This window comes from Labeo rohita, chromosome 9 (genome assembly GCF_022985175.1).
Source record: "Labeo rohita strain BAU-BD-2019 chromosome 9, IGBB_LRoh.1.0, whole genome shotgun sequence".
In the NCBI taxonomy this organism is placed as follows: domain Eukaryota; kingdom Metazoa; phylum Chordata; class Actinopteri; order Cypriniformes; family Cyprinidae; genus Labeo; species Labeo rohita.
The window spans coordinates 4,519,434-4,541,692 of NC_066877.1; the positions used below are offsets into that span (position 1 = coordinate 4,519,434).

The 22,259-nt window shown below is 36.7% G+C and overlaps 2 protein-coding genes across 6 annotated transcripts in view; both read left to right on the forward strand.

Annotated features, from left to right (window-relative positions):
* The first annotated feature begins 1,786 nt into the window (after positions 1–1,786).
* LOC127171351 (CASP8 and FADD-like apoptosis regulator) lies at positions 1,787–9,175 on the forward strand. Of its 2 annotated transcripts, none has more exons than XM_051119930.1 (10): positions 1,787–1,902; positions 2,597–2,897; positions 2,987–3,092; positions 3,172–3,307; positions 3,693–3,754; positions 3,853–3,916; positions 4,632–4,690; positions 6,868–6,940; positions 7,314–7,830; positions 8,574–9,175. In XM_051119930.1, the coding sequence occupies exons 2-10, from the start codon at positions 2,614–2,616 to the stop codon at positions 8,701–8,703; spliced, it is 1,431 nt and encodes a 476-aa protein (XP_050975887.1). In that variant the 5' UTR covers positions 1,787–1,902; positions 2,597–2,613; the 3' UTR covers positions 8,704–9,175. The 2 variants fall into 2 exon arrangements, with proteins under 2 accessions (XP_050975887.1, XP_050975888.1); XM_051119931.1 differs by having other exon boundaries at positions 4,632–4,684.
* A 1,724-nt stretch (positions 9,176–10,899) lies between these two features.
* Positions 10,900–22,259, forward strand: part of dip2a (disco-interacting protein 2 homolog A) — a 139,210-nt gene continuing 127,850 nt past the window's right edge. For 2 of the 4 annotated variants that reach the window (XM_051119267.1, XM_051119270.1), the window contains exon 1: positions 10,900–11,494. In XM_051119267.1, coding sequence (XP_050975224.1) covers positions 11,371–11,494 — 124 coding nt within the window. In that variant the 5' untranslated portion in view covers positions 10,900–11,370. The remainder of the gene's footprint in view (positions 11,495–22,259) is intronic. The other 2 variants (XM_051119269.1, XM_051119268.1) reach the window with 2 other exon arrangements.

Here is a 22,259-nt window from a genome sequence, read left to right on the forward strand (position 1 = left end):
GAAATGAATTCATTTAACAGTCCTGGTATATAGTGTTATTTTGCTGACGTGTCGTTTTTAGAATAAAAAGTATTACATCGAATTATGTAATTGGCCAGCGAAGAAAGTCTCCGACATCTGGAGATGCCGCTATAGTTGCACATGGCGGAGAAAGACTGTGGCAGATGCCGCTGTAGCCGTGGCATGTGGAGATGCCGCTGTAGTTGCACATGCCGGGGAAAGACCAGACCGTGGCATCTGGGGACATTTTAAAACGTCTAACGTGGCATAATGCATTAAACTGTGTTTTTAAAGGACCAAACTCAGTAAAGCATTATTAATAAAGCTTACTACAGCATGCACAACAATTTTAATTACGCATTAAGCGTCTTCCTCCCACTATGCATAAGGAAAACGCTTAACGTGGTTTAATGCCTTAAGACAGCGTTTTTAAATGACCAAATTGAGTAAACCCATTATTTAAAAAAAGCATATGATGTACAAATAAGCAAATGAGTCCAGAATAATAACACAAGGCGGTTAATTACGCGTTAACGTGGCTAATTGAATTAAAAGGGTGTTTTTAAAAATACCAAACTCAATAAACATTATTAATAAATCAACCATACTATACAGATAAGTAGATATGAGCCCAAAATACGAAAGGAACACGTTTAATTATGCGTTATGCGTTTTCCTCCGACAGAAAACCCGTAATGAAGAAAACACCTAATGTGGCTTAATGCCTAAGACAGTGTTTTAAAAAACCAAAACTGGGTAAATTAAATCATACTAGTATGCATAATTTATTAATAATGTGTTTATGGAGTTTTGCATTTCAAAAACACTGTCCTAACGCTTTAAGCCATGTTAAGCCTATTCCTTACAGGAGAAAAACGCTTTACGCGAAATTAAACGCAACGCATCTGTTGTGTGTACATGGCATGATTTATTATTAATGTGTTAATTGATATTGGTCTTTTAAAAAACCGTTTTAATGTATTGCGCCACGTTAAAGTGTTTTAAAATGTCGCGGCATCTATAGAGATGCCGCTGTGTCCGTGGCTTTTGAAGATGCCGCTGTAGTCGCGGCACCTGCCGGAGAAAGACCGCGGCATCTAGAGATGCCGCCGGAAGTGCCGCTGCGAGATGCCGATGCCGCAGTTTGAGCCAGTCCTCTCTCTTACAGATAGTCCACATCGCGATTTGATTGAAGTGTAATGACCGGCTTTTGATTCATTCATTCAAACTTTGACAAATTCAGTGAATTCCTCGGAAATCACAGGGCGATACAAAAACATTCGAAAACATTCAACATGAAATGCAAAATTTACTTTTATCTGAAAAGAGGACTTTGGACCACATATACCACTATATATATATATATATATATATATATATATATATATATATATATACATATATATATATATATATAATCATACATTTCTATTTGCATTAATGTTCCAAACATTTTAGAAATCAAGTTAGAGACATCTACCCTAAATAATATTGTCTTGAGCAGACTAAACAAAAGATGAATCACAGATTCTTCCACAAAATCACGAGTTTCCTATATCCACTTCGAACAGTTCAAATAATTCTTTATCAGGTTAAATTCTGTGTAATATTTTAAACTTTAAACTTTTACTTTCTTACCTATGAAAAACTTACTTATTAACCATACTTTCTTCCACTCAATGTTTTCATATTTAGATGACCAAAAGACTGTTGAGCACAGCACATAAACTTAAATTTAGCAAGTAGGCTATTTGAATGACGTAAAGGTACGTTTCAACCCACAAACTTCCTCTTTCCCTTGTAAGTAAATTGTAGACTGTCGACGTCATGGATTTCCAGTCAACTACCGCTATTCATTCACGAACGGATACTTTATTTAGTCAGAAGAACAGCTGTCTTGAGGTAAGGTTTACGGCTTTCTCTTTTTATTCGAGAATATTTGAAGTTATTGACACAATCTGCTCATAAAACACGTAGCCACGTACAGTTTTTTGTCACCGAACTGCACACCGCAGTAGATATGCTAACCATATCAGAGTAACATCCGTGTATAGTTATATAATATGTAACTATACGTTTTACGCTATAAACGCTAGTAAAGGTATTGTTAATTTAGCCTAGTCAAAATATATATGATATAAAGGCTTGAATAGTCTTTACCAGAGGATGCGCTATTTATATAATACGATACATATTGCAATTTATGCAGAAGCGCTTGCTATGTTCTTGTTCTTCTTCTTATTGTTGTTGCTGCTGTTATTATTATATTATTATTATTGAACCTATAGGGTAGACGGTCATCGTAGTAGTCTATGATAGAGTCACGTTGATAAGTGTCATTTCAAGATAAATTTAAATCAAATACCGCAACATTTACAGGCTACTGAGTCACATCCGACCGCTATGCCAATTTGTACTTTTTACAAATGCAATATAATTGTGAAAGTGGGTCTACGGGATGAATGACCTGACTCACTTTTTTTTACAAGAAATGATACTCTAAAACCCTAAATATTTGTACATTACCTAAATACCCTCATTTAAGAGTGATAGAAAAAGATTCTTCCTTTCATAATGGCAGTTTTTGTCTTTACAGTGTCATTTCAGAGCAGAATGTCCAGCCTGTATCACACTATCAGTCAGATCACTGATGAGCTCAGCACAGATGAATGTAAGCGGGTCTCATACCTGTGCGGCGCTCTTGATATAGACAAGTTCTCCACAGATCCCAGAGGGATGTTACAATCTGTGCTGTGCCAAAGGAGAATTGACAACACGTTTCTCATGGAGCTCATTCTGAAAATAAGACGCTATGATCTGCTGAGAGAGGTGCTGAGCACCAGCAAAAGCACGGTTGAGGGACTGCTAAAAAATGGCCATTCTGTATCAGAATACAGGTAATGCTCTCTAGTTCCTTCTGTGAAACTCCATTTATGCACAGTATGGGGTTCAAGAGAATGTTTTAACCTGGACGTTGTGTTTTTAGAGTACTGATGGCTGATGTTGGTGAGGACATGGACACAGAGGACCTGAAGTCATTGACGTTCTTACTGAGAGGCACTTTACCAAAACATAAACTGGAAAATGTCCAGGTATGATGTGTTCTTCAGCTTTTTGCTGAATGTTTCATGTGTGGAATTGAAATGAATTTTTTGAAACATATATTTGCAGAGTTTTTTAGACATTGTAGTGGAGTTGGAGAAGCTCGACCAGCTCTCTAGTGAGAAGATGGATTTGATTGAACAATCCCTGAGGTCCATTCACAGAGCTGATCTAGCTAAAAAGATCAGTCAATACCAGCAGACAGGTAAGAATTACCAGCTTTGTGTTGTTGTGTTAGATATTACAAATATATAATACAGCCTATAGTAGGTATAATACGTATTTGGCCTGTTGTCTCATTCAGAGGGGTTTAGATTACAGTATATTACTTACATGGTAAATGGTACATATTAGTACCTTTTAAAAAAGGTACTGCCTCAGGGACAGTTTTTGTGTCTTTGTTTCTGAGAACTAACATAAGATTTGCTTTTAAGATACAACGATGCATACGTCATGTGCAGTATTTGGATTTAGTTCCTCTTTCCTATAGTTTCTTTTCTGTTGCGTCATTACTAATAAACTCTGTGGGGTTTTTAGGGGAACTGAATCAAACTGTCTTCTTTCTTAATAACCGAGAACCACTTTTGCAGTGCTAATGATTAAACAAGGATCTTCGCCTCAAGACAGACTGCAGTTCAGCAGAATGCCATTGGTGAGATTTCATTTGGATGCTTTGTCATAGATAGTACTACAAATGTTTCATATTTCAATACTCTTTACTCAACTTTTGACTGTTTGTGTCATTCACAGCCAAACAGCTCATTTGCTATTCCATCAGCTTCCTGTAATGCCAGGCCGGTTTCCAAATTCTGTGGTGAGTTCAAGTAAATTCATTTTGAAACAAACAGAACAAGGAAATCCCCTGCCTGTCAAAAGTTTGGACAAACTTCTTGTTGTCTCTTCATTACCCCACCTCCTTCCAATTTCCAGTATTACTAAAGTCATCAAAGCTAGAAATAGTGCTAACGAAGGTATGGGAACAATAAAGTGACCAAAATTGGCTGATTTACAGACAAAGGGTAACAGAAAGTTAAAAGCAACATGATGCATTCAGATTTTCAGAAGGTTTTCCCAATGATTGTCTTATTAATTGTCCTAAGTAACACTAGTTTGTTTAAATAAAAAATGCACTCATTTGGCCAATACATTTGTGAAGGTGAATTGCTAATTAAATGTCATCATTTTCAGAAGCGTGTGGGATGGGGGCTGAGGTGATGCCCCCATTGCAAATCTGGGGTTTGCGTGGCTAAACGTGCTACTGAGCATTTCTTTGAAACACTTTGCTCAGACATTTACTAGTTGTAAACAACTTTAGGGGAATTCTAACATAAGTTTTTTGTGTACTTAGAAGATACTTGGGTTTCTCGTGACTCTAAACTAGAAAAATATACTAAATATGTATATTTAGTCAGGTGTGCCTAACATTTGACTGGCAGTGTGAAGTGTGTTGTGTATAATTATATAAATATTGCTTAATTTCAATACATTTTGTGTTTCGTTTATTTATTTATGTATTTATTTATTTTTAGATAAACCGACAGGAGTGAAGAAGGAACTACTTGTCTCTAACTCCTATCGTCAGGTAAATGTATGTATTTATTAATTAATTAATTTCTTTTTACTGCATGGATATTCTTATGAATTAGAAATATGTTTGATATGTATGATATGCTTTAAAGATATACTGGAGTGGAAATCAAAATGATAAATATTGTTATATACTTATCGCTCAAAATTTGAAGGAATATTAACTGTAGGTATATCACATACTAGTTGTACAGGCATTTCAACAAAAACCTTTACTGAACTGTCAAGCAATTCCAGCTGCAGTGTTGAACCGATTCCCCATTGAGAGACTCTGCATTATCCTGTCTTCTCATACATTTGTCTTACGTGGACGACCAGCCTTTTTAAGGGACTTAAATGAATTAGTGTCATTATAATCCTGCAATATTCAAGAGATCACACATTTGGAATGACAAACTTCTCTTGCAATGGCTGAAGGTCTTTTCTCTTTGGTCTTCATCTGGACAACCTCCTGTTGCAGACTTTTAATCACCTTAGAACAGCCCGCCATCTTGCAATCTTGCAAAAACCTTTATTTTGTGGAAAAGTGATCAAAATAAGTGAACAGTAGCCACTGTAGCACGAAATAAGATTTCAACTAAAATTTTGGTGGGTTACAGCTGTTAGAGATTAGTAGGAACTGTAGAGGCCCTTGCTTTGAATGACTTAAGCACATCTGCGGCCGCAGGATAACATTAGTTTCTCACACTGTGCTGGTGTGATTTTGGTCTACTCTTCTTCCATAAAGTTTGGTAACTGTAGTGGGTTTCTTAGCCATAACTTTGTCGCCAAATATTTTCCAGAGATTTACAATCGGGTTTAGATCATTTTTAGCGTTCTTTGCTTCAAGGAACCGCTTTATCCATTTTGCAGTGTGATGGAGGCATTGTCTTGCATGAAAGTTGCAGGAATTGAAGGAGGTTCTGATAAACATTTGCATTCACCCTGCTTTGTATATGTATTAGAGGCCCAACTCCTGCAGCAGAAAGCATCCTCCACACCATGACACTTTCTCCTCCACCTTTCACTTCTTTACACACTTGGGCTTCAGTCTTTTCTCAGTTTGACGGTGAACAAAATGTTTTCCATCAGACCCACATTTATTAAACTTGCTCTCATCACTAAAGTGAACTTCGGACAAGTTTTTGTCTCTCCACAAAACATGTTCCTCAGCAAAGATAAGCTTAGCCTTTTCATTCTTTCTGTTGATGAGAGGTTTGGTCACTGCAAAGTGCGCTTTCAGTCCGACTTCATTAAACATGCTCTGACAGATCCTTACCCTGTTCAGCACTGAACTGGCAAGCAATTCCGGCTGCAGTGCTGAACCCATTCCCCATTGAGAGTCTGTGCATCCTGTCTTCTCTTGCATTTGTCTTACATTGATGACCAGCCTTTTGGGGGGACTCGAATGAATTAGTGTCATTGTAAAGCTGCAATATTCAAGAAATCAATAGATTTGAAATGACAAAGTTCTCTTGCAATGGCTGAAAGGGTCATCCCGTTGGCCTTCATCTGGACAACTTCCTGTTGCAGGCTTTCAGTCACCTTAGAGCTTCTCACCATCTTACAGTCTCAGTGAAAATTGGAGAAATGCTGCCAGTTAAATAGGGTTTGTCATATAATAATGGAAATTAGCACCAGTCCAATAATTTGGAGGTATCTGGAGGAGTTCTCTAATTTTGATCAGAATTCTTTTTCTCTAAATACAATTAATGATTAATTATGAAAATTGCTTAAAACAAACTGTCCTTCTGCTCCTGTTAGGATAACTTCAAATATGACTAATCAGTGACCTTGACATTTAGGAAATTTAAGTTGTTCACTAATTTTGATCTCCACTGTATTTATCTGTTCAATACAAGGAGCACTGATGCTCGTCTGGTTCATTGTAAAATTACAGAATTTTAATTAAAACAAAACATTTCTTTTCTTTGACCGTTTGGTTAAAATTACAGTTTTACATTTAGGATAATATTTTGTTAATTCCAAGCACTTTAAACATTCTAAATGTTTGGCAAGCAATAACAATATTTTATAGTAACACGTCGTGGGTGCAAATTCTAAATATAAGTGAAACTGTTAATATAGGTGAGAATGCCGCTGTGAAAGATTGTTATCAAGTGTTGAATGTGGTCAAAACAGTAATCTGTAATAGACCAGTGGGTCAAAATGACGTGTTGATTTAATCTCTTTCAAAAGGAGGAAGTGTACAGTATGCGGAGTGAACCCAGAGGAGTGTGTCTAATCATAGACTGTGTCGGCACTGAAGGAGGTAAGAAATCACGGATCTTATGTAGTTTCTGCTACCGTTTGAAGGTTTGGCGTCTGTAAGATTTTAATGTTTTTAGAAGAAGATTCTTATGGAAACTAAGGCTGCATTTATTTGATCACAAATACATTAAAAACAGTAATATTGTGAAGTATTATTACAAATTAAAATAACAGTTTTCTTCTTGAATATATTTTAAAATGTAATTTATTCTTGTGATGCCAAGCTAAATTTTCAGCATCATTACTCTAGTCTTCAATGTCACATGATCCTTTAGAAATCATTCTGAATTGCTGATTTGATGACTATTACTAGTACACTTAGTTGTGAAAGAAATGACATTACACTCTTGTAATAGCTTCTCTTTTTCTTACAGATGAGCTGGAGCAAACATTCAAGGCCTTACACTTCCATGTGATCATACACAAGCTGCTGAGTTGGAGAGACATGCTGTCCACACTGAGGGAAGTGGCTCATCAGAAGGGTCATTACAGAGCGTCTGCTTTTGTCTGCTGTATAATCAGCCGAAGCCACTCATCAAATCTGCTGGGCACTGAGCCTAACGGTCCAGGACTGAACCTGAACGCTGTCAGGCAGCTCTTCACCTCAGAGTTGTGCCCGGGCCTGGCAGGCAAGCCTAAACTCTTCTTTATCCAGAGCTATAATGTGTCTGAGCCTCAGAGGTGTGCTGAGTTTATGGGTTGTGAGGATGAGGTGAGTGGAGAGCTGGAGACAGACGGGCCAGTGGTCTTATGCTGCACGAGGAGCATCCCAGTGGACGCGGACATCTTCTGGAGTCACTGCTGGACTAAAGGAGAACAGCTGGAGGCGCCAAAACATCAGTCTGTGTACCTGAAAGCCTTGAGATCCTTCTTAACTGAGGGCCAGAAGAGGTAAGACAAACACTTTGAATTATTTAGAATTAGTAAGATTTTGTCTCTAAGACTCTATTATGTATTTATAATTTATTTATGTGATGCAAAACTGAATTTTCAGCATCATTATTCCAGTTTTCAGCGTCACATGATCCTTCAGAAATCATTCTAATATTCTTATTTGCTGCTGAAGAAACATCTATTATTATCAATGTTAATAAGAGTTTTTGCTGCAATGCACTACTCTGGGGTAGGACAACAAGGTCAAGGATGCTTTAAAGTGATCAAAAGTGACTTTTGAAAAGTGAAAAAAAAGGCTAAAACAATTTTGTTTTAAATAAATGCTTTTCTTTTGAACTTTTATTTAATCAAATGTATCACAGTTTCCACAAAAAAATATTGAGCAGTACACACGTTTTTAACATTGATAATCAGAAATGTTTCTTCTGAAGGATTATGTGACTGGAGTAATGATGCTGAAAATTCAGCTTTGGTCACAGAAATAAATTACATTTCAAAATATATTCAAATAAAATCTGTTATTTTAAATGGCAGTGCTATTTTACAATATTAAATGAATAATGATAAAATTTATTAAAAAATAATAATAATATTTCAGAGTTATTACTGGTGGCATATAGTATACTGCATAAATTTCTGAATTTATATTGGCTATTTTGGACCCAGGGATTTATTTAATCTTTATTTATCTCTGTTAAGCTTTATGTAAATATTGCTAATTGTGTTTTTATTCTTTTCAGGAGGACTAATTTGGTAGACGTGCACATGTCAGTGAATCGTGCAGTATATAAACACAATCACAAATCTCCAGAATCATCTTACTTTTTAAATGTGAGACACACTCTCAGAAAGATATTGTATTTGTCATGATTCTGTCATGGTTCCTTACGTTTAAGTGAAGGTAGAGGATTATGAAAGAACATTTGAAGTTTGAGAATTGATGATCATCATAATGATGTTGATGTAAATTGAATCAATTATGATTTGCAATATTTTAGCAAAGAAATCTCAGGTTTTGTCATTGTAGTTTCTTATATTGTCCACATGTTGGCAGTGTTGTCCAATGTCAGCAGTGAACTTGACAACCTCTAGTGTGAATCTCTTTTAAAGTTTTCTTTGCTTTAAAACATCTGAACTGATTGTCCTTAGTAAAACCAATAATTTAATCATTTAATTTAACTTAAATTAATACCTTGTTGAAACTGGTAAAAGGATCTTTGAAATAAGTTCCACATAATATTAAACTGTGAAAATGACAGCCACTGTCTACAGTCAGTAAAAATGACATTGTAATCTAAAGGGAGATCTAGGATTTAACCTGTTTATATGCAGGTATGCCATGTTGGCATTATTATTTTTTATGCATTTTTAATAGAATTTTATGTATAGTTTCATATACAAATTTTAGTATTTCATTCTTTCAGTACAAATGTCAATTTTAGTGTTTGTTTTGTTATTATTTTTTTAAATACAAATATTTATATTTCATATGTATGTTTATTGTCATAGTGTGTGCTGATGTTTGTCCTTCAATGAAGTAGGTGCTATTTGTATCCCTTTTGAACATGTGTAAACAATGACTTAATAATTAATAACTGTAACAAAACTTAACAAACTGTTTAGACATTTTTCTCCACAACAAAAATCTAGTAACTAACTGTCAACGCTGTTACCATTATAACTGACATTAATTCTATAAAAAATGCTGTGCAAACTCCTTTTATGTTGTATTTATGTTGAATATTTCAGTATGGAATGATATTTGACATTCAGCCCTGTTACCATAATTTTGTCAGCAGCTGGTTGTTGAAAAGTGGATATTTGTAGAATTATCAGCATGTTCTTTTTAATAAAACCCATGTGTCATGGCCTTGAGCACAAAGCTAGTATGAGCACAAAGCTAGTATGGCTAAATGAACTGTCCAAACTGTCCACCCTGTTATTGTCAACCCTGTTAACATTATAACGGACATTAGTTCCAATAAAAACTCTGTTATGACTGGTGTGAACTCCTTATAGAGAAGTATTGTCTCTTTTTATGTTCTATTTATGTTGAATTTTTCAGTAAAGAATGATCTTTCACATTCAGCCCTGTTACCTGTTTCTCAAAAACAAGTATTGTCTCTATGTTGCAAATTTTTCAGTAGTGAATGATCTTTGACATTCAACGCTGTTACCATAATTTTATCAGCAGCTGGTTATTAAAAAGTGGATAGTTGTAGAATTATCAGCATAAACCCCATGTTTCCTGACCTTGAGCACAAAGCTAGTATGGCTAAATGAACTAAAACTGTCCACCCTGTTAACAATACAACTGACATTAAATCCATAAAAACTTTGTTATGAGTGGTGCAAATTCCTCATAGACAAGTATTGTCTCTTTTTATGTTCTATTTATGTTTCATTTTTCAATAAGGAACAATCACATTCAGCCCCGTTACCGTGATTTTGTCAGCAGCTGATTATTGAAAAGTGTATATTTGTAGAATTATTAACATTCTTTCTAATAAAACACGTGTCATGACCTTGAGGACAAAGCTAGTATGCCTAAACGAACTAAAACTGTCCACTCTGTTACTGTCAACCCTGTTACCATCATAACTGACATTATTCCATTAAAAAAACAGTTATGATACGTGCAAGCCCCTCAAAGACAAGTATTATCTATTTTTATGTTCTACATTTTTCAGTAAGGAAATGATCTTTGATATTCAACTCTGTTACCATGATTTTGTCAGCAGCTGGTTATTGAAAAGTGGATATTTGTTGAATTATCAGCATAAAACCCATGTGTCATGACCTTGAGCACAAAGCTAGGGTGGCTAGATGAACTAAAACTGTCCACCCTGTTACCGTCAGCCTGTTACCATTGGTCATGTTACTTGTTTTTAAGGACATAGCCATATTTCACTATATATTCAGTAGTTTACATTTAGCTTTAAGTGTCACAGGGCGTGTTTATTAACATTTGACAGTTGATAGACACTATTACTAAAGGTTTTTCTGATAGCACGTTTCAAATCTGAGACATTTACTTGAAAAACCACGTTCTAACGCAAAATACTTTATTATACAAAGGAACGGCCTGTGTATTGTTAGTATAGTAAGTGCAGCGCACTGCCAGTGCATGTCACCGGAGTGTGTGTGTAGGTGAGACAGGAATCACTGACGCGCTGGATCTGTTCTCGCTCTGTTCCCAGCTGCTCTGCTGCAATGGCGATGGTGGCGCGCTGAAGAGCAGAGTTGGGCGAGTTTCTCTTTGTTTTACGAAGAATTCTTCAGTCATGCACGACCATCCAGCGCTAAATCCGGCTTGAGGAAGGGCGTGGATCTTACATTTGAACATTTTATCAGCGGTCCGAGCGGCTGGGCTGTAAGCAAACAGCAGCCTATATGCAACCGCCCCGATACTTCTCACATCTGCATGCGATAAGCGACCAGCACCCGCCCGCCCCTCTCTTTCCACCAGCTGATCTGAGCCACAACAAGCCCTCTGGCCGGTGAGGACCTGGAGCTGTCTGACCCAGCTGGATCATTATGGCAGAACGCAGTTCCACCGGATTACTGATGATGATGCTGGACCCGTCGCCGGCGATCGCGATGACTCTCCCGGCGGAGGTGCGCGAAAAGCTGGCGGAGCTCGAGCTGGAGCTCTCCGAGGGTGAGTCGCTGATTTCCGCGTGGAGCCTTTCCATCTCCATGCGACATGCCGGGTTTTAGAGATCAGGGTTGCATCAGATTTCCTACAAATAGGGCTCATGCATTATTATGGACGCGGGCTGTTGACATACATGCCTTACATACTCACCTCTACATAAGTGCTCTGAAATACCTGATCTGTCATCGGTACTGTTTTACTGCAGCCCTTCTGAATACCTATAATAGCGGTGATGAAGATGATGATAGGTGTAATGCAGGTTCAGTGCTGTGTCAGCAGTGCTTCAGATCAGAAAGACCTTTCAATCCCAATAAAAGCAGTGCAATGCGTCGGACAACTAATACAAACAGGTTTAAACAAAACAGATTGCTGTTTGGCAAACAAGGACAAAAACATCATCGTATTGGTCATCTTGTGTGTGTTTGAAGGTGCTGGAATGAATGCAATACTTTTAGATTTATGCAATTATGATTTTCAGGTTGTGGAAAACTGTATGCCTGAGATCTGGATTGTTCCAACTGAGCTGCTCAGTATTCACACTGTGTTATGGGCTATGGAAATTTCAGAGAAGAACAACAGCATGCTTTGCATGTCATGTCCATGCTGCCAATCTTCCCTAAACAGGTCATTTGTTGATTGGAATATTGATCAAACCTGTAGGTTATCATGTTTAAGTAATTTTAATCAATGCATTGTCACTACCATGTTTCATCCTGATATGGTGACAAAAAAGTAAAAGATCCACTCTTATTACTCTTGGTATTGATTCCCACGAAAGCTTGACATCCTTTGTGAAAAACACTTTTTGTAGTAATCATGTCTGTATATAATAACAGATGTGCTGAACTGCAATGGTAGTGGAACCTTTTAAACTAGAGCATGTCTTCTGTGTAAATGCACAGCAGGAAGAGTTCAAACTGAACTAATTAGACCAACCGTGTGCTGTTTTCTTGAGATCTTCCAGCACATCTATGAGGGAAGGGAATGTGTAAATGGGCCTATGATTTGATGACTGTTATTTTAATGAAATTCACACAGTTTTCAGGGCTGTTTTTTTAGATGATCATATTGTCAGAACTAATTATGGGCAGTACTCATCCACATGCTTGTTGAAACATCTGTTTAAACCTGCGTTGCTCTTTATAGAGATTGTTTATGTATATTAATTCAGGGGCATTTATTATAATTATTAGTTCTGCTGAGTAATGATGTCTTTGGTGGGTATTATCGGAGAGCGGTAACACAACAACCAAAGGTTCTTTTGAACTTTCTATTCATTAAAGAATCCAAAAAAAATGTATCACAATTTCCACTAAACTATTAAGCAACAGAGCTGTTTTCGACATTAAATAAGAAATGTTTCTCAAACAGCAAATCAGTATATTAGAATGATTTCTGAAGGATCATGTGACACTGAAGACTGGAATAACGATGCTGAAAATTCAGCTTTGGATCACGGGAATAAATAGCACTTTTAAATATATTCAAATAGAAAACAGTTATTTTAAATTATAATAATATTTCACAATATTACTGTTTTCACTGTATTTTGGATTAAATAAATGCAGCCTTAAAGAGCATGAGAAACTTCTTTCAAAAATATTACAAAATCTTACTGACCTCAAACTTTTGACACGGACAAAGTATAAACTGTTAACTAGCAAAAAAAAATCTATGCAGTGCTCAAGTTCTGACCCATATTTCATTTGATTAGCTCTGGGACGGCAGCACTAGACCTAGTTTCTTAGCAGGCAGAGGGAAGTTTCACTGTCATGGTGTTTTAAAAAGAGACAGTGAATCCAAAATAGCAGCAGCTCGTACTGCTGACATACTATGTCATGCTGAAATCTCCCACTCCATACCAATACCACAAATTTCCCAGTACTGCTTCCGGAAAGGCCTACATTTACATTTTGCATATAACACAAGCGAACAACACAAATAAACGCAGCAGGATTACAGAAAACGGCCGAACCCCTGTCCGCTTCCTGTTTGCGTGTGCATAACTTCCTGTCCTGCACACTGTCTGATAGCCATTGTTTTCCTTTATCCTTTAATTGCTGACGTCACCAGGCACGACTCAACAAAACCCTCAGAATTATTTTATTCAGCAGGGTTCTAAAAGTGAATCAATATTTTCTGAATTCACTTGATTCAGATTTCATTTAAGTTCATTTCCCTGAATTTAAACAGGTTGAATTTGGCTTGCAGTAGTGCATTACAGGTTCAAACATCATGTGATACAAATTGTTCTTAACATGTTAGTTCAAATGAAGAGCAGAGTGATGTTAGACTGAGGGATTTTTTTTTTCAACGATGCTGGTTTAGTGTTATTTTTGGCTGGAGATCTTAATGGAGAATCACACTTCAAACTGTAGTGCAGTTCAGGACTTGGTTAATCTGGCCCTGAGAAACCAGACCCTGAGGCTGTTTTGAGTTTTAAAAATCCATTGATGTAGTCCTGATAATGATGTTGGATGATCGTGCAGGTGGATGAAGGAGTCATGTCAAATCACACCGCATTGTTAGCTAAGTTCAGCCATAATAGATGTGTAAGTCTCAAGGGAGGCTTCATGTTCCTGAGCTGAGAGGAGCAGACAGGCGTATGAATATCTTTAGTTTAAATCATTCACTTGTTTAACTGAAATGTTTTGCAGTGTATTGGCAATAATGCAATGTAGTGTGTGATAGCGGCTTGAGTAGCACAATTGTTTGAATCAGTCCAAGTTATCTGGTAAATTGTAGCCTAGTGATTTGTATCGGAATGCACAGTATATCAATACTATGTTGTTATATGTTAGATATTTATTATTGTTTTTTTAAATGTACTATTATCGGTTGATACGGGATATGAGACTGGATATTTTATTGTGCATTTCAACCTGATCTAATGACAAAAACTTACCTGTGGGAACTTTTTCACAAGACGCGAAATACGTACCGCCATGTGCATTTCGTGACATATTTGATGTGAGATGTCCACTGTTCCCCGGAACAGATGAATGTACATATGTTACGTTTTATATGATGCTGATTTTGTACATGTCACCGCAGTTCTGACTTTAAATGCCCACTGAGTTTTCGTGCCGTTTTTAAATAACGTAAAATAACACAAACATGCCGTTTTAGCAAGTTTTTCAATCTCTTGTGTTTTTCGCTGGATACGTACCTAAGGATTCAGCATCCTAAGTCCATTTCTGTGCTGGCTGAGCTATCAGGCAAGCTTGTTACGTCCAGAAAGCAAAACATATGGAGCTGTAATTATAACTGTGTATGAAAACGATTATACACTGCCCTCCAAAAGTTTGGAAACACACCTGGCAAAGTGTGGTTTTGGACGATATCAGCATAAATCCTTATCATTTTTTAGTGCATTACTTGACATTATCATTAAAGAACAGCAATAATAATTTTCATTTTGATTACATAATAATGTAATATACAGACATGCCCTTTTGCCAGCTGTGGTGCCTGGTTACTGGTTTAAACTTGGCCCAGGTTTTTAAAAGATTTTTGGGTCAGCAAACCTTAATAGCTTCAACAATTGATTGCCAATTAAGTTTAGAATACGATTAATTTAGGCCCAGATTATGCAGAGCTGTAACAGCTGCTAATGGTGGATATTTTAATGAATCAAAAATTTACGTGTAAGTATAAACTGTTTATGTAATAAAATATGTTTTCATAGTTTGTGTTGTCCCTTATCAGTGCAAAATTATCACAAATTTAAAAGGATTCATGCCAATCTTGTCCAAAACCCCACTTTTCTAGGGCATTTCCAAACTTTTGGAGGGCAGTGTAAGTGCTCACTTTTTCTACAGCCTCTAATGGTCATTTCTGTTGGAAACTGCAGTGATATGTACTTATTGGTAACGTCTCGCGGAAAAGTTCCCACAGGAATGTTTTCGTCATTAAATCAGGTAAGTTAGATATATTAAACCAAGAAGCCGTAGTGTACAGTGAATTTATAACAGCTAAGGGGCGTTATATATTCACTGTAAACCATTGCTTCACGGGGGTTATTGCTTTTATAAAACGGTTATTCCATATACCTAAGTGAGTCATAGCAAGTCAAGTGTAATGATATTAATAAAAACATTATTCTTCTGCCAAACAATGTAGTTCCTCAGAAACAGATGTTTTATAATTACATTTTTAAACACGGTTAAATGTAATCTATTATTTTGTTCTCATAGCTTCAAAAAGTTACGGTTGAACCACTGATGTCACATGGACTATTTTAACAATCTCCTTACTACCTTTCTAGGTCAGAAAGCTCTCGGATTTCACCAAAAATATTTTTATTTGTGTTCTGAGAATGAACACAACAGATTTACGTATTTGGAACGACATGAGGGTGAGTAATTAATGACAGATTTTAATTTTTGGGTAAACCCAAAAATTATCCCAAGTACACAATCTTGTAGTCTTGTATCTAAATCTTTTTTATCAGATTTTCAAGCACTTTTTTGCTTTTTCCAAAGTTTGTAATGTTGTGATTCACCTCATAGCGGATTGCTTTGGTTTATAACTTTTAACAAAGACTTTTTAAAAATGATTATGGGCTACTTGGATGCTGTTGCACACTGTAGACCCGTAGCTGGAGTTTGTGTTTGGTTTCTCCTTCAATTAAATGCACTGATAATTGAGAATGTTATGTGGATATTTTTAAATAAGATATCAACTGCAGTACCTCCTTTACACTTTGAGAACCAGCCCTTGGTTGTCCAATTTTAGCATCGTTTCTGATAGTCTAAAAAAACCAACAACTCCCCTGACACTTTTTTCACTTTTTTGTCACAGAAAGAGGTGTAATTTCAAGACACCTCTTTCAGTGATATTTCTCAGGAAATCCTCCAAAAAAATCACCTTCAAAAACTTCAAGTCAGAATTGAGTAGATTTAATTGTTGGAGGGGCTCTTCTCAATGACCCGTGGTTCAATGGGTGCTTACACCTTGAGAAGTTACATAGCATGTCCAGACATTCTTGTTGGGTTTTCATGGGAAAGGTGCCGAGGCATAAGGCTTTGACCGGTGACCCATGCAGACATGCCAAGTTGTTGACCTCGATATGGATCAGCGCTGGAGAGATGGGGCGTAAATGAGTGCAAGAAGACAAATAGAGTACATTAACTCCTGCGGCGAAGCTGTGCTCGTCCAGATAATTCATTCCCTCTCTCATTTCTCACATCTCTGCTTTTCTTCATCGCTCACACCTCTCCAGTTTGTAGCAATGCCTCAAAAACGCATTATAGCAAACATCTGTATAGCATTGCTCAATGTCTGAATGTGAAGGAGAGGATGTTGTCTAGTCTGACAACAGTCATATGTCAAGTCATGTGATGTATTTGACACAAAATGACTTCAACTGGGTGGAGCTCAGCATTGTTGAATCGCAGGTCGTGGTTTGTCCATCACTAGTTTTTCCTTCTCACATGGTCAGTCAGGCGACTATAGGCGTGTTGTGTTTTCTGCAGAATGAGAGGCATGTGGTGTAATGGTTAAAGTGGTTGTGGTCAGTATTGGTTTGGTTTCGTGTGTCGCTATTAGGATGCACCAGTTACATTCATTTGAGGCTGAATTTGTGCAGTAACACTATAGCATAGGAAACTCTTAGTTAATAGTGGATATGTGTTCTTGATTTGTTATCACACGTTTTCAAGCATATGGGTTTTGTTTAGGTTAGCAACACAAATTCCAGGATAATCTTCAGACAGAATGCGTTAGTGCATGGTACAAACATGTACCAAATGTGAATGGTGAAACATTTATGTATTTTTTGCAGGAAACATTTCACCCCGGTCTATATATAACTTTTGTTATTGGTGGTTTGAGTATTTGTTAGTCTTTCTTTGTCCCTGGTCAACAACGTCAAAGTCAGTTTCCCATCTTGTCGCCATATTTTGTGGTCTGACCAAGTTCATTTTGTCCAGCTGTTGTGTTTTGTATTCAGTGGGTTTCTTCCAGGAACACAGCACTGAGAAAGACGTGTGGGACTCTGATGAGACTGTACAGCACTAACTCTTCATTTAATCACTGACTCTGGATGTGTTTCACTCCAGGGTTTCTGTCTTTGAGGGAGTTTCTGCGGTCTTTTGATGGAGTTTTCATTAGCGTGAGGCCAGAGTTTGTCTGGAGGTTTCCTTAGGCAGATTGTGAGGTTGAATTAAGACATGTAAAATCACTGTGAAACACACCATACTGAAAACAACAGTCTTGCGTTCAAGCAGAGGCGCCAGTGCTTGATGAGACGAGAGAACACACACAACTGTGTACTAAAAAAATGTGGGTTTGCTTTGAACCAGTTTACACTTAGAATTAGCTAGTACATTTCGCAAACAGTTAAGAAACTGTGAGAATTAAACGTGGAATTTGATGTAAAAAAGACTGAAAAAAAAACAACTCCAATAATCTTTGTTTAGTTTACAACTACAACAGTGTCTGTTCTTGCTTTGGGAAATAAAACTAGATAAAAGACCATCAAATAGCTTTAATACTAGTCAACAGCACAATATTGCACCCGGTGGAAGTTAAATTTAGTTTTCTAAATTTGGTTTGTGAATCCCAAGTTTGATTTCATGGACTCTTTAAGGTTAGCAGCGCTCTTGAGGGGAACTTTTTTCCCTGTATTCCGGTCTGATTACTAGATTGGGATGTAAAGGTCAGGTCACTCTTGGACTGCTGAGAAAAACAGCTCTTGTCTGTGGCCTGGCTCACATGAGTCAACATTTCTGCAGCGTGTAATCATAGCACATGGGTGGGCTGGATCTTCAAGAACACACCCACTCCAGAGTAACTCTTGGAATGTGCCATTTTTGGAAGGCACTTAAAAAAAATTCATTTCTAGTAAAGCGAATAGGCCTACGTGAATTACTGGAAAACGTTTTGTCAAACCGGAAACCATTTATTGTGTAGGCATTTTCTATAAATGACAATTGATTCGTATATAACATACTGTATATTTTATGTATATTGTGTATACTAGGCCTATATTGCAATTGAGTGAACTGAGCTGAAATGTCATTCAGTTTTGGAGTCCTTTGGTAAGATTCCTGTGATTGTTACTGTGTTCCATTCAGACATCCCATTCCAGCCAGATATGGGATTTTTGCTACCTATCTCATGACAAAAACGTACCTGTGGGAACTTTTTCACAAGACGCGAAATACGTACCAATAAGTGTATATGACTGCAGTTTCCAGCAGAAATTAACACTAGAAGCGGTAAAACAACAAGCACTTGTAAACGTTTTCGTACTCAGTTGTGATTACAGCTCCATCTGTTTCGCTTTGCAGACGTAACAAGCTTGCTCGGTAGCTCGGCCGGTATGGAAATGGACTTTGGATGCGAAATCCTTGGGTACAAATCCTGTGAAAACCATGATTTACAATGAAAGCTGAAAGATGAGAGATCGAAAATCAAGCTAAAACAAGATAAAAACAGCATGCTTGCAATTGCATTTTTACATCACATTCGCTTTTGTTCATATTATCGGGTAGGTTTAGGTGTATTGCAGATGGTACGTTATTTTAAAACGTCACAGAGCATTAGAGTTATAGCGCCACTCAACGGACATTTCAAGTCAGAACTTCAGTGACACGTATAAAACCAGTGTTGAATAAAACGTACCATATGTACATTCATCTGTTCCAGTGAAAAAAAAAGAACACTCTTTTAGCCCCACTGAGTGGTCAGTTAGCATTGAATATTTCTCGAAACGTACATGGTGGTACAAATTTCGCGTCTTGTGAAAAAGTTCCCACAGGTACATTTCCATCATGAGATCAGGTTGGATTTTTGGTAACGCTCATTTGTTAACATTAGTTAACTACATTACAGTGCAAAAAATACATTTTTCTCATTATTGGAGTGCATTTTACAAGAAAATACAGTAACACTTAAGTGTAGGGACCAATTCTTAATATTAACTAGTTGCTTATTAGCATACCTATTAACATATTGGTTATTCGCTTATTAACATATTGGCTTTTTAATAGTGCTTATAAAGCACATATTCTGCATGACCATATTCTACATCCTTAATCCTACCCAATACCTAAACGTAACAACTACCTTACTAACTAATAATAAGCAGCAAATTAGGAGTTTATTGAGTCAAAAGTCATAGTTAATGTTTTTTTTTTACCTTAAAATAAAGTGTGACCGAAAATACTGTTTCAGTCTTTTTGCTTCGAAATTAAAAATTTCAAGTACCGATATTTTGAACCGATATATGTCTAGTGTTGAAATTAAAATTTATGTCAAAATTAAGAATAACAAGGGCTCTTTTATTTAAATGCTTTTAAATGGTTTTATTGGCAAATCGGTTTTGAAAATGACTGACACCGATAACCATAAAAATGCTTATTATCGGAGTCGATAATGATAGGTCGACCCCTAATCCAATGCATTGCTTTCTCTTTCTGGGCCATTTGTGTGAAATTTACTATTAATTTATGCTTTAAATCAGTTTAAAAGTAAATTCTCCACCATTTTTTTTCAGTGTAGCTACTATGAATTTAAAATGAAAAATACTTCTACAACCTTTATCAATCTTATTATTCATTTCAGCATTTACTAATACATTTCTAAAATTAAAAGTTGCATCTTTTCACAGTTCAGTTAACACACTGTGAACTAACATGAGCACACAAAGAACAAATGTACAGCTACAGTATTGAGTAAGATTAAAATAAATACTGTAGTACTGTAGATTGTTAGTTCATTCTAGCTACTACCTGTTAACAATGAGACTATATTGTACAGTGTTACCAAATATTTCTAGTCAGTAGCTCTTTTCCATCAGTGTTTTGCAGGTGTTTGATTAATAATGATTATCAAGAAGATAATTTCCCCTGCGCGTGCATGAAAACAAGTTTTATCATGCACTGTAGGACCTCTGACACATTGATGCATTATTATGTGTTTAAAAGTACATGTTTCACATAAACGTTGACACCTCTTTAATAACAGAAAATTATTGATAACCACTCTTAAATATCCAAATCCTCAAACAAAGAATTCAGAAGTGTTTGTTTGATTGACTAGCACTGCATTGTTTCTTAGATTTCTAAACTGACCGCTGTAGGGAAAAGAAAGCTCGTCCTTGGCTGCTGACTCGCACCCAAACAGCATCCCAGCTATATAAACTCTAATGTGCTGGTTTTAGCCAAGAACTCATGCGAGATACGCAAGGCTTTTGCCTGCGGCTGTGGAGAATAGATTTTCTGAGGGGGTCATAAATTTTTTAAGCTTGTGCCTGAAAGCATGGGAAGACTTCAGAGCATTATGCTGCACGCTGTGCTGCTGTATATAGGTGTGTGTTTGTGTGGGAGAAAGAGAGTGTGTGTATTTGTATTTGTGTCTGGGTTTGTTGTTTTATGGCCCGTGTTCTGTTTGTTGAAATGAGTCTCTTCTCTTTGAAAGGCTCAAGCTGCCCGCCGCATGCCATGCTAGGTCACGCACGGCTTATGATTTGTGTGGGTTTCTTTCACTGCTGTTTATTTTTTTGCCTAACTTCCCTTATTTCATGCCATCAGATTAAACATCACTAATTAATGAACTGCACTATGGGAAAGCGATATGTAACTGCTTCTTTGGGTTTATTTGACTTACGATAAGCCCGCCACATCACATTTCACTCTATTGCACGCACTGTTCTTTTTGCTTTTTTGGGCTAGTCATGTTTTATTGAACAGTGTTTCTGTTAGCAGTCTACAGCTCAGACTAATGGAGTCACTCAGCACTTTTAGAGGGGCACTGATCTCTTTTTAAAAACCTTTTGTTTGGACACTTACCAAATGGATATTGTTGGTTTGTTACTGGTTTTCACATAATTTGCAGCCACAATACATCCTTTACATCATTCATAGGTCTGTTACAAAAGTGAGCTGCCTTACTAAATGAACTGAAGTGCACAATGGCTTTGACTAATGCTTACAATTGTTATCCATGGTTGTACTACAAATAAAACCAAAAAAAAAAAAAAAACATGGTTACAATAGTTAAACAATGGTAACCACAAATTAAACATGGCTTTGCTACACTGACCATTGTTTAACCATGATATTTGTAGTAAAATTTCATATAATAGTTTCATTTAAGGGGATAGTTCACCCAAAAATGCAAATTACCCCATGATCTACTCACCCTCAATTCATCCTAGGTGTATATGACTGTCTTCTTTCAGATGAATACAATCAGAGTTATATATATAAAAAAACATCTTGGCTCTTCCAAGCTTTATAACATCAGCTGGCTGTTGAGTTTTTGAAATCCAATAAAGTGCATCCATCCATCATAAAAAGTGCTTCACATGGCTCCAGAAGGTTAATAAAGACCTTCTGAAGTGAAGTAATGTGTTTCTGTAAAACTGTTGTACACGCGTTCACGCGTAAGAGAGTGTTCCAGCAGAAGTACATGTAGAAGTACAAAATGAGGATTTATAAAGAAAAATACAGAAGGATTTCGATATAATCCAAGAGGAGACTGATTTTCCTTTGATGTAAACAAAACTTGGTTCTCACAAGACTAGCATATTTTCACCGGAGCTTACGATACGCCTACGCCATACGTCCTATGTCCTACTTCATCCTTTGAAACGCCACTCTCTCGTGAACACGTATATGCATGTTAGCGGAAGATTAAACATCACAGAAAGTCATATACACCTAGGATGACTTAAGGGTGAGTAAATCGTGGGTTTCTTTACATTTTGAAATATTCCTTTAATACAAGCCACTTAACAATAAGTAAACACAAAACAATT